Source organism: Rhynchophorus ferrugineus, unplaced genomic scaffold, assembly GCF_030347505.1.
Source record: "Rhynchophorus ferrugineus isolate W39M unplaced genomic scaffold, kcgeb_rfMv2 rfM4, whole genome shotgun sequence".
NCBI lineage: Eukaryota > Metazoa > Arthropoda > Insecta > Coleoptera > Curculionidae > Rhynchophorus > Rhynchophorus ferrugineus.
The window spans coordinates 57,723,404-57,737,189 of NW_027472583.1; the positions used below are offsets into that span (position 1 = coordinate 57,723,404).

Here is a 13,786-nt window from a genome sequence, read left to right on the forward strand (position 1 = left end):
GGCTGTTTTATTGGACGTGTTATACACACTCTTTTGTGGACACTTGCCATGAATTTACTTAAGAAATTAACATACCGTTGTTGATTTACAATAACTGGACAAACTATAGTTTTACTATTTTATTCTTTAGGCATTTTATGCTGAATAAGCGTAATTTACAAGAACTTGACTAGTTAATCACTACTGATTACTTGGAGAATTATAAGTTAAAAAAAGTATGGCTTTATAATGTATGTTTGAAAAATCAGCCTCATATTGCTGCAATAATTTTACAGTTTTGCATGACTTGATGAGTGTTACTAAGTGATGTTTAATCCGATGAATTTGAAGACATCAAGACTTCCAGTAGGCTGTCCAAATAGGCAAACATTCTTTCGTGGTTTCTTCAGGAAAGAGACGTTAACGCAACTAATACGGTGTTGCTTGTTCGAAAACATCAGTGTGCTTCTGGATTTAAGAATTTAGTTTATATTGAAATTTAGTTAAATTAAAGTATTAAAGTGATAGTGCTGTCAGTACAGTCTCTCCAAAAATTACCACTCCTTTCCATTGGAATAAAAGTTTTCCAGTAATTTTTTTAAACCCTACACCAAAGTATTTGACATTTTGATTTTTCTAGGTCCTGTATATTGTCCTACCATACTTTCATATGATAAAAATTTATATTTTTTATTACCTAACTTGTTGCGTAATTTAATTTCCAATGAAGAGTTTGAGCTTTTATTACTTCTTTAAAGAAAAATTGGATTGTCTTGGAATATCATTATTTTTATAGCGTTATCAAAAAGTTATAATTATGACGAAAAGCTTTTCATTATTCATATTGAGCTAAGAAATATGAAATAGTATTAATTATAATTTTATTGAAGTTATCTGAAGATTCGAGATGCTTCCACACTTTAACCATATTTAAATTTATTTTACGACCGAGTGTTGTTAATATCATCCCCGCTATTAAAGGACAATTTCGCCACTATAACGTTTTCTTTAAAATGTTTCAGCGGCGACGCCTCTCGCGAGTTAGAGCGCCGTAAAAAGTTTTGTCGCATAAGAAACCTAATAAATTAGTGAAGGCCTAAGTCCTAATTACGAAACTTTAAATCCTCGCGCGGGCATAATTTTTTATTAACGAAATTTCACGACGCGGCCGGGACGACAGCTTTATGTTACATTGTGGCAAAAAGCCGTACCAAAAATTACATCCCGAAACTTCCCTAATTTCGAAATGTGGTCTCTTACTTGATTTCCGTCATCAGAGCGGAGATTCATATTTTAGATGCTCGGGGATTTTAATCAAGGCCAATGTGCCCCGCGATGTTCTTGTTAAATATTTTTAATTTCGAATAAGTATCTTTATTATTTCGTAATTATGAACGAGGTTTGGTTAAAATTGAGATAGTTAATGCGGGATAATAGGGTGGGATCTACATCGACGTGTCCAACATACAAATTATTAAAATAAAAATGGGTTTATTGATGTTTATAATTATAGATCTGAAAAGGGTGCTTGCGAAAATTCAAATACCCCGTGAACAGAGCGCAGGCAATTCTTCTTATTCTGAAATGTTGTTAATCTATATTAAGATGATATTTTCGCATATGTCGTGTTTATCTTTTACAGCTAAATATACGTTTTGATAAAAGACCCTTTAACTTATTTTCGCTACAAGTAATGTAAAATTTATCTTCATAGGATCATTTTTTTCTTCTAATAGTTCCAACAATCAGGGGACTAAACACAAGTAATACAAAATCTTAAACAACAATACTTAAAATGAAATAAAAATGCTATATTTTTTTAGTCACATTAATTTCTTGGGTTTTTTAGTGATTGGACCTTCCTTTTCGGATTTTACACTCTTGTCTAGGACAATCACAAATATTAAACAATCACACACATAAATTTACAACCATGTCAGAGCAGGATTCACACCCGCGACTATCACAACAGTAAGAGGACCGTCCTGTCGCCTTACGCCACCAAGCCGGTCTTAAAATGAAATAAAATCGATTTATAACTTGTATTACGATATAAAATTACTGTGGCGATGTCTTGTAGTGTAGCGCTGCCAAATTTACGTCACACGGTATATTTACGTACAACAGAAACGTCGAATAATCTACCGTATTAGAACTGGAGCTCGCAGCAAGTAGATCAGTTGCAATGAAAGCAGAGCGCAAAATATTTGTTTACATGTTTTGTCACCAGTTTGAGTTTATTAACAAGCACTCAGCAATTGACCAGGTTCACAGAATAACAGATGTTATTGAAAAAGCCTACGAAAGTAAAAAAGTATGCTCAGCTATATTTTTAAATGTAGAGCAAGCCTTCGATAAGGTTTGGCATGAAGGCCTTGTTCATAAACTACAGCAAATACTACCAAAATAACACATCGAACTATTAAAATCATACATTCCAACCAGAATGTTCAGAGTCAAACAAGAAGAAGCTTACTCTACAATAAAAGCAGCTAAAGCAGGTGTACCACAAGGAAGTGTACTGGAACCAAGGCTTTATCTACTCTACACTTGTGATATACCACAAATGGAAAATATTACGATGGCTACATTTGCTCATGATACTGCGGTTATAGCTGTCGGAGACAATAGTGAAGAAGCCTCGCGAAAATTACAACAGGCAAGTGACAATATAAATAATTGGACACAAGCTTGGAAAATAAGAATTAATGAAAGTAAATCTGTACATGTGCAATTCACCTATAAACTCTCGATGCAAAACTTCGCTAGAAGGAACATATAAAGAAGAAAAGAAATGAACTGGAATTGAAATATATTAAAATGTACTGGCTAATTAGAAGAAAATCACAATCAACGGTACATAATCAATTGCTATTATATAAGCAAATACTAAAACATATATGGACATACGCAGTTCAATTATGGCGATATTCTGCAAAGAGTAACATAAATCAAATACTAATTTTTCAGAATAAAGTCTTGAGAGGTATTGTGGGTGCACCCAATACTATAGGACTGATTACCTACATCGATTACCTTCAGATACCCACAGTCAGTCAAGAAATTAAGAGAATTGCAAGGGAGCATGGGGAAAAACTCCATTCTCGTACGAAAATTGAAATATTGCAACTATTGGATACCACCAGAACAGGACACAGACTCAAAAGAATCAAATCATCTGATCTTGTGTAGTGTTGTGTAGTTGAAAAATTAAGCAGTGACATGTGCATAGATTATTTCACCAGAGACTGAGATAGGGCCGATGGGTCCTCCTAGTTATATACCTAGATTTAAGTTATTATAAAGACAAATTGTAGGTAGATGGAAACGATTAGTAACAATATATTAATTAAATAATAAAAAATATGTTTTGTGTCACCTATCTTTATAGGGTTTATTACTACTTATTTGTAGGTCACGATTAATATATAGATACACCGAATTACTCAATAATACTAAGTGGAAAATAGTCATAGGATTACCATCGCATTCAAGAGCTGCTTATACCAATACTTTTCCCTATTTTCACCGAAGATATCTCTGATTAAAATACACGCAAGCACACAAAGAGAATATATCTAGTAAATAAAGAAAACAAAAATATTTTAATGCAAATACTTTAAAATTAATTTTACATCAGCTATTGGATTCTCGATATATCAGAATGATTTACCATTAGTACGCTTTCTCCCAGATAATAGGTCACACTAAAGCTCCCACCATTTCACTCCGAATATCATTATCCCTTTTTTACCTCTGTTTCCAACTTATTTTTATGGCGCAGGGTTCGGCGGACTTCTCTCGCAACAAGACGGCCAAAAACACACACACAAATACGTGGAGATTTATCGTTTGGGTTAAGGAGACTTTTACGTTTAAAGTTAAATCGGTTTTTAGATTGAATTGTGGCGTTATCTTTTGTTGGAACGTTTAACCTGCAGGTGAAATATGGTGATTAAAGTTGAGACCGTCGCGTTTTTTTTTTGGTTCGTTGTTGTTTTGCCATTATGGCTCCCAAATGTCCCTACCAATCATTATATACTTTGTATCACTACATAGTATAAAACAAAGTCGCCTTTTCTGTCCCTATATCCCTATGTGCGCTTAAATCTTTAAAACTACGCAACGGATTTTGATGCGGTTTTTTTCAGTAGATAGAGTGATTCAAGAGGAAGATTTATATGTATAATACATGCATAATATACTAAGGCAACATTGCTAATTTTAGAGGTTTCTAACGTGATGTCGTAAATTAACTTATTTTTTTAGGCTTATTTAGCAATTAGCAAAAACGCTGCCTAACCCTACGAGTTACATCAAATTAATGTACTACAGTATTGTACACCATAAAAAGGTCTACAAAAAAGTCCGCGATGGTATATGTTTATCTTTTAGGGATAACCCACATTAACCATTTTTATTGTTTACTTTTTACGTGAGAAAATGGCTTATTTACGAAGCTATTTTAAGCAATACAACATTAATCCTTATCGAATTAAGTACCTTAAATACAGTGTGCAATTAATATAGATCAATATGGTTCCTTACAGCATGTAAATTAAACAAATATTTTCGGAGATATTACAAATTTAAAATTTGCGTTTAAAAATGTGTAATGTAATAAAAATTGTATGAATTTAGATATTCCAAAGATAGCAGGAAATCTTCATAGTAAGTATAGGGGAAGAGGAATCGTTTTACTCCAAATTTAATGCGTGCAGGCCAAGGGCAGTAATGAATGAACCAAAAATACTGGATCGATTTTAATCATGTTTTCATTGAGTGACATAGGCATATATATTTTATGCCCGTGCAAAGTCGGAGCGGGCCGCTATGTTTTTATATACAACGTTCATATTTTTTCTGTAGTGTATTTAATTTAGTATCAGCATTGCACCCGTGCGAAGCCGGGGCGGGTCGCTAGTAATAATATATACGAGACAAGTATATATTCTTATGGGGGTATGATAGCGCTACATATACCCACGTATACATCGAGTTGGACAACGTGGAGTAAAAGTCCCGCTACCGTTTTGATTGTCTATATTTCTGCTCAAAGAAAAGATAAGTAAGTTAGATTTTCATAAAAAATTTATTTGGTCCTTACGTTTTTTTTGTTATGATTGAAAAATTATATCGGCTAAATGGTGACCGTAATTCGCTATGAAACTCTCGGCTTTTTAGGGCATTTTTCATGACATTTTGCAACATCTGAGGCTTCTTCAAGTTCGTGACCAACATTGTCTTTGAGATGTCGAATAGTTTGGAACTTATTCACATAAACTTTTGATTTAAAAAAGCATAAAATGCTGATTCTTTTTGGGTATATTTATCCAAAATAAAATTTGGACGTCTACACAACACAATGGTTAAAGCGAAACTGAACTAAACGTCACATAGTCAGTATGGCGCTCACTCAAATTCAGAAAAAGTAGCGGGACTTCTGCCGCACCTGTAATAAATGATTAAGTTTTCATCGCCAATCAGAATCCGTCCAGAATATAGTTCGAAACGGCTTTTTATGCAATTTTTATATCCTGAGAAATAAAAAGAGTGTTGACGTGGAAGTTTTTTTAGGTATTTCCGTTATTTTTTCCACACTTTGGACAAATGGCCTTCTAGAGCCTAAGGTATATTAATGGGACAAAATCGGCAAAACCAAAACTAAATTAATTTAATTGGCTCTAACACTGACTGAACAATAAACATTTTCCACATTTCCAAAAATTTCGCTAGCGTATTTTCCTCTGTCGACGAATAATCGTAAATATATATTCTCTGTTTTCCTATTTATTATATTTTCCTATTTTGTCTTTGCTGGTCAGCCCTTTGACGTGAATTCAAAACAAACTTAATAATCCTCTCACAATTTTTAGATACCGCTTTTTAGTACGAAATTTTAGGTCTCTGATGCCTTCTAGTGTAAATCAAATGGACTTTTAGAGCACTAGGAATTATTTATAAAAGCCGTATATTGAAAAAAAATGTTTTATTTGTTATTTGTTTGGAATATTAGAGTGAGCTATAAAAAAATAGGATTTTAATAAAATATTTGTCTAAAAAATGATAAAAAATTTCTCCAAATTTTATTTAAAAATACAGGAATTAAATTTATTGAATATAATAATTACATATTTGAATCTGATTACAAAACTTCTTTTTCCATTTATATGTTTTTTTTTGTATATAACGATAAACAAACCATATTATATGTAACTATGCAATTTTTTATAATTCTTATTACGTTTCTCCTTGTGCACTTTAGTATTTCCTTCCAATTCTTTTTTAATATTCTAATTCGAGCTATATTTCTATATTGCCATCTCCAAACTTGCAGACATATTTTCCTTTTCGATAGATGATCGATTGATGAATGATTTCGAAAGGTAATTAATCTCTGATGTTATATATATTATGTAAAACAATTCCATTTTCGGTGTGGATTGTAATTAAAGACTTACTATTAAAATTGCAATTATGAATTGCATCTTTGTTAAGCAATGATCTTCCTCATTTGGGCCCTTCATTATCTAGACTGTAAAAATTCTGGACGAGATTTTAAGAAGTTTCCTGAAGTTTATCGTTGCTTATTTTCAAAAACCGTTTTTGAATTAGAACAGAATCCTTGGGAATACTAATAATTTTATTTGGACATTAACATCCCGGAAAACAACATTCCTGCTATATTTTTGAATTTAAACAAATAACATTTATCTTATATGCTACAAAAATAAGGCCATAAAAATTTTTCCTTACAGTTATACTTAAAAATGAAAAAAAAACAAATATAACCTAAGATATTTTACAAAATTTAGATACTAATAGTTATAATAGATAAAAAAAGGAAAAATCTGCCGGTTCTTGCACTCGGTGATTAAAATGTATGGTTGATAGTGTGCCCATTCTAGATTTCTATGTTTTGTGGACATAGACATGGAGAGTGTAATTAAGACCATAAGTGTATGTCAGACATCTATAAAACTGGCAAAAAATATTTCTAAAATGTAATGTTAACTACTTGACGTCTTCTAGTATAAATCAATCGGACATTTAGATTGCCGGGTACAATTTATCAAATTTATCTGTTGAAAAAGATTTATTTTCACTATTACGTCAGGCCTACGTCGTTAAAAACGAAGAAAACGGACTGGAACTATACCAAGGCGTTTCATAGTATACTAAGGCGATAGCATAGTATAAGTTAAAGATCTTAATAGATCTTAAAAAATGCTTATTGCCCACTGGGTAGATTATTGAACTATTAATGGTAAAAATAACAAACGTCATTTTGTAAAAATTTAATATCGAATATAGAATCGAATAATAACTTCTCCCTTTTTGTTTACAGATAGGCCGAGACGAGGACGTGGAACCGCGTGGGGTACATGTCAACGGAGCCGACGTCGGAAGATGCGATAGCGCAAAAACTGACGAAGACTCTGCGGCTCTATCGCATCGCCCCACGTAGACAATGAGTCTTGGGGCCGGGGGAAGGTTCGTATCGAGAATGCGGAACGTGAAGATGGCGGCGGAGATGTAAAGGATGTCTAATATTCCGACGAGAATGGCATTTCATTTTCGAGACTTTCTGACGTGCTTTGTGATTTTCGTGTACCTGTTGGACGCGGTGAATGGATCCTTTATGTCTGGTAAGTGGGAATGTTTTCTAATTTCGAACCGTATCGATCCGTCCGGGATTCGAACGCGCTCCGAACCGCTTATCCCCGATTAACAAGAAGGATATGGAAATAATAATGGAGGTGTATTACGTGTAGGTAATTAGTTTCGGTTCAGGTTACGGGAATATGTTTTCTCGAAGTGTACAACTTTGCTTCTGTTAATTTTTTTCGGGATACTGAAAATGTAAAATAGGTTAGCTTATACAATCGCGTCAAAAATCTGATAATCAGATGTTGTAAAATCACGAAGTTTGCTTCATAAATCTCAGTATCTAAGATATCACGCCTCATAATTACTAAATTCATGTGTGTTCAAACAAAAGTTAAAACCATTAACGCATTTTGAATCACATGTCTCTGATTATCAAGACGGATATGAAAATTGGGATGGAGGTGTGTTATGTGTATTTGATTTCGGTCCAGGTTACTGGAATATGTTTTCTCTGAACGTTAGAAAACGCTAAAGGTTTAATCACTTTGTATTAAAAATAGCTTCTAAATAATAAAGATTTATATATTAAACGAGATGACCTGGTGATCTTCGTATTACGTTGATCTGTCTTTAAAACTCTTCTTCTTCTTGCGTCTTGTTGGCTTCTCCGCCAACAACCATAGCAGCTTTGTCGATTATTGGTGAATTAAAATTCCTCGTCTGCTGACTGGAAGATATTTTGTCAAGTCTGATGACAATACTATGGCTGTAACAGGTCAATTGAAAAGTCCTCGGCCTACCATAGTAAAACACATTTTTTTGCAAAATTAGTTATTTTATTCAACATAACTAACTTCAATGGTTATACACCGATTATAGCAACCCTCCAACTTTTTAATGCCATTTTGTAGTAGGATTTGTCCTTTGCTTCAAATTACACCTCAGTTTCGGTGATCACCTGTTCATTCGACGAAAATTTCTTCCCAGCGAGCATTATTTTGAGATCTGAGAACAGCAAATAGTTTCTAGGGTTCAGATGTGGAGAATACGGTAGATGAGGAAGCAATTCGAAGCCCAAAGGATTTTTGCTATCGCTTTCACTGACTTGTGACACGGTGCATTGTCTTGGTGAAGCAACAGTTTCTTCTTCTTTAAATGCGGCCGCTTTTCGGGGATTTCGTCTTTTAAACAGTCCAATAACGCTATGTAATAGTCGCTGTTGATGGTCCTTCCTTTTTCAAGGTAGTCGATGAAAATTATTCCATGCGTATTTCGAAATACAGACGCGATAACTTTTCCAGCCGACTGTTGTGTTTTATCACGCTTTGGAGCGGGTTCACCGTGTAGAGTACACTCGGATGCCTGTCGATTGAACTTCGGAGTGAAATGACGGAGCCATGTTGCATTCATTGTCACATATCGATTGAAAAGCGCGGGTTTATTGTGCTTGGTCATCTTTAAACACTTCTCCGAATCATCAACTCGTCGTTGTTTATGGTTAAAAGTTGCTTGCGCGGCACCCGCTTTGCACAGAGCTTTCTCATACCTAAATATTCATGAATGATATGACGTGCACGTACAGTTAATATAGGTAGAGTGCCTGCTATTTCATTCAATTTCAATTTACGGTTATTCAAAATCATTTTGTGGATTTTTTAAATATTTTCATCGGTAACAACCTCTTATGGGCATCCACTGCATTCGCCGTATTCGGTGCTCATTTCGTCACGTCTAAACTTTGCATACCAATCCTTAATGGTTGATCAACACGCGGAATTCCTTTTTATACTTTTTTTCACAATAGCAAAAGTTGCTTCGCTCAAAATGCTTTAATTCACAAGCTAATTATCCGACAGCTGTCAATTCTACACACTCATCTTTTGAGGGTTAAGGCTAACCAAAAAAACATATGTATTTAACTCTAGTAACACCATCTAGGCGTCAGGCCGAGGACTTTTGAATTGACCTGTTAAAATGACATCCGATCCAATTCTCTTTTATATATTTTGACTAAATCGTTGTTCTGATGAAGAAACAATGCTACACAATGAACAATGCCTATCAATTTGCGCATTCGGATTGGCCGTAAAATAAATTTGTAAGAATAGATGATTTGGATGTGGTCCTAGCAACGTTTTGAGAGAGAATTTCTGGTTATCTGATCTTTTAACATATCGTCTCCTTCATTCTAACAGGTCGTCACTTTAAAAATTCCTGTACAGATATGATGCGCACTGGAAAAGCCTGCCGCCAGCCAGATGAGACGGGTGTTGACCGAGAAAGTGAAAGAGATGTAATGACAAAATATTAGCTTACCAGATACTATTGTTTTCTCTACGTTGCTAGCTCCCGTACTAGGTATTCCTCGCATCTGTAATTATTTAAGATTGTTTTAAGTCATTTCTGATATTTAGATTTTGTTCCTGGACCACAGTAGCATTGCACTTCCAGAATTATTCAATTACATTGCGTCACGTTGAATATAAGCCTAATATAACATATGTTCGAGTCACTATCGAACGCAATTGGGATATATCAATTCGACAAGTTTGAAATTCTCTTCTTCGCTGGTAATCAATACGGGTAGCACGTAAGGTTGCTCGTTAAGATTTGATTGACTTCAACGATCTAAGTCAAAAAGTAAAGAGAAGACCACTCTTAGACATTGTTAACAACAAAAGTAGAGAAACAAAAGTCGCGCTTTGACAATAATACCATAATTTTTTATACCAAGTGATGTTTATCACTCATCACTCGATATGAGAATTGAATGACTTAGCGAAAACAAAATTTTACATTTATATCTGTTTGTATTGCACTTAAATGCCATGACCAGATCTGGTCGACCGTATATAGGCACAAAAGTCATGGCAACTTGAGTATAAACTTTGACGACGCGAACTATCAGTGTATGATGATGGAAGAATATAACTGTACCGCTCATTGTCAATGTTCGCACATATATCTATAATGTACTGATGAAACAACTGCTGACATCGGAGAGTGTTGTTATCTTTATTGGCACAGATCATCAGTCGGGATATGTAGAAGTTCATCACGCTAACATTCTTGTTAACTTTTACGCCTGAACAATAAAAAATAAGTAAGAATTAAAAATACTTACAAGAAATAAATCAAGATAAAATAATGTATATGTTGTAATTATTACCGGATTTCTTTGCTTAATATTTAAAGTATTTTCATCTTCTTTCCAAAATACCAATGTATGTTTTGAAGCATTCTAAGAACGATGATTATATTAAATCGTCTGCAAGGTGTTATCATTGAGTTGTATAATATAAATTTCTACGTTTAAATGGGCCACCTGTAATGGGTTTATTGTATCTTCCTACGTTCTCTCCTTATGGTATTTTGCATTGTATCATGTTGATAATATAGTCGTCGTATTGTAAAGTATTGCAAACGGCTAGAAACTACATAGATTCACACACAAAATTCATCAACATCAAGCCAACCTTTTTGAAAGAGTTCAATTAAATAATCCAGCCAGAAAATTTAAAATATTAAGAATTATTTACCTAGTTATATTTCTTTCATAGCATTAATCATATACCGAATGAATCTGAAAAAAAATCAGTGAGGTTCTAATAAATATACATAGCATAATATTCATTCTAATAAAATTTTATTTATTGAGCTTTCGGTTTTTTAAACATTCGGTACGCTATAAAAAAATGTTTCCCAAAAATCTAACCGCTTACTCTTCTGTATTTTTCTCCTTCTACTACGTTTTTGATATATAGCTTTCCAACCCTTACTTTTATAGGATGTAAATTGGCTTTGGGGATTATCAAGGCTTTGGGTTTGCATGTTTTTCAAAATTTATGCTGTCGGTTAGATAATATAACGCCGTGTAGGAATATATTTTAAACCGGTAATATATATTTTCCGGAAAGTTGCGAAACATTCATAATTCCTTATATCTTTTGTTTTATTTATTTCCGCTATAGATCTGAAAATAATCATAAAATACAAGGTACTTTGACAAAATCGTATATCGAGAATGATAGAAGAAAGTGAAAGCAAACAATATATGTAGAGCGATTTCAGGGCAAAGATATCCCACCATAAATTTTCCCAAAATTCTACATATTTTCATAACATTGACTCAGTTAGTTAATTGCCTAATAATCTTCTAGTCTAACTCAGAATTTAAAAAGAAATATAATAACTGACGAAATGGTAATGAAATTGAATTTGAAAATATAATTATAAGATATATTTATCGCTCTCAATATATTTAACACTCCTACAATCCTCTATATGTAAGATCCTTTTTGTAAATCCATACGTTGTGGATATATTTTAAGTGTTGTGAATAAATTTTATAATATAGCTACACCATTCATTTTCTTTTTTTGATTCAAATTTGCAGTTCCTGTTTCTTTTAGTACTCTTTGTATATTTTCGCTAATGGCAAGAACCTAAATATCTTTCTCAAGTCTCCAACAATAGACCGATACTACTAAGATGCTCCATTTTCATTGGCATCTGTTTCCCATCTTTTTCCATAAAATGGTAAAATAGTTTACCTTGGTTTTCACTCATATCCTCAAATTTTCTAGGATATAGTCGCTGTGGAAATGAAGAAAATATATGTACTTTCTTTTGTACTCATTAGACAGTCTAAATCTTGAAGCGCTTTTAGTATAATTATGACAATTTTTTTTGGACAGATTCTCCTCCTTAAAAGCTATCTACATTCTTTTTGAGGCTTCGAAAGGCCTCGAATTGTATATTGGGAGACCTACGTAATTTGATACCTTATATTTCAAGCAATTTCTATGTTTGGAAAACGATTTTATAGATTTCTTCACCATTTACAACTTTATGTATAGCGCTGACAAAATAACTATATATGGAGGTACCAACGTTTCTTGGAGGATGTTCTTTTCGCCAAATTTAAACTCCTTAGATGGGCGACATTTTTAATACTATGTCGGAGTTCAAAAAGCAAAATAGGATGAAAATTACCTCAATTTTTAATTCACAACAATTTTTCATTGCGTAAATATATAACACTACCTTTGGTGTAGAGTATTAGCTTTCTTGTCCCTTTCGACGATTTTATCGTAATTTCGCGATTAGAGAGTTGTGCTATTGTGCTTAAAACAGGACATTCCATACAAAGGACATAGATAAACACAACAAAAAACTAACTGAACGAAAAAAATAGTAACAAATATTAGAAAATAAAAATAATAAACTGTTTATCAGAAACCAAATATCAGAGCACACAGTCGGAAATACATGTAAAGTAGCACTTTGGCTTTTCGTTTATCCATAATACATGTTAGCAGGTTCCAAAACCGCTTGTTATATTTACGTCCAACGACTAATTCTGATATCAGATTACCAAATTATATCGTAGGCGGTTTCCACTAATCCATTATGAATTAACTTTTTTTTGGTGCTTGGGACGCCATATTTCATAATTTCAGCGCCGCCAGCTTGCATGACACCCTTTCATATCCCTTCAGGCCCCTCGTCCATGTGGGATATCAGAGACGCGTTGATCAAAATTGTTTATAATTTACTTTCCCATTAGTGCTAATTGATTTAAAGCATGAGACTAATTTTATGAAGCCATAATTAAAAATAAGTGCTTAAGTGTCTAATTCAGTTTCGTTATTTTATTAGTACTCTTTTTGCAAATAATGGAAAACTTTATTTACAATAATTTATTTATAGCTCAAGCTCAGGTAACCTTTAAAGACAGTAGATATTTCATAAAAGTTCCCTTCTTGATAATTTTTCACTGTCAAATTAATTCTGTAAGGATAGTAACAGGCGATAATTACTTGGTACCAAGTCTAGACCATAAGGAGGTTACATAAGAATCAAACTAATAGAGTTTCTGGGTGTGTAGACCGACGTTTTCTTGATAAATCACATTCAAAATGTAATTGACGAATCCAAAACTGCGCTTCATTTGCTATTACAGCATTATAATCATTCGAATTTTCAGCAGTCTGCGGCTTGCATTTTCACCGTTTAGTAACTGACTACTTTTTACTATCGACTATTTTTGGTTCGACTGATTTTACTGCTTTTACCAGTGACTGTTTTCAGTCGCTATTTTCGGCCCAACTAATATTGTTATTATTTACTATCGACTGTTTCAGTCGTACTTTTGTTTACCATTTTTGCTCCTACTTGCTTCATTCGACTGATT

At 33.4% G+C, this 13,786-nt stretch overlaps 1 protein-coding gene across 1 annotated transcript in view; it reads left to right on the top strand.

Annotated features, from left to right (window-relative positions):
- LOC143196091 (lachesin) overlaps window positions 1-13,786 on the top strand; it is a 226,092-nt gene that overhangs the window by 24,219 nt on the left and 188,087 nt on the right. Inside the window, exon 2 of the mRNA XM_076403678.1 lies at window positions 7,328-7,628. Coding sequence (XP_076259793.1) covers window positions 7,523-7,628 — 106 coding nt within the window. The 5' untranslated portion in view covers window positions 7,328-7,522. The remainder of the gene's footprint in view (window positions 1-7,327; window positions 7,629-13,786) is intronic.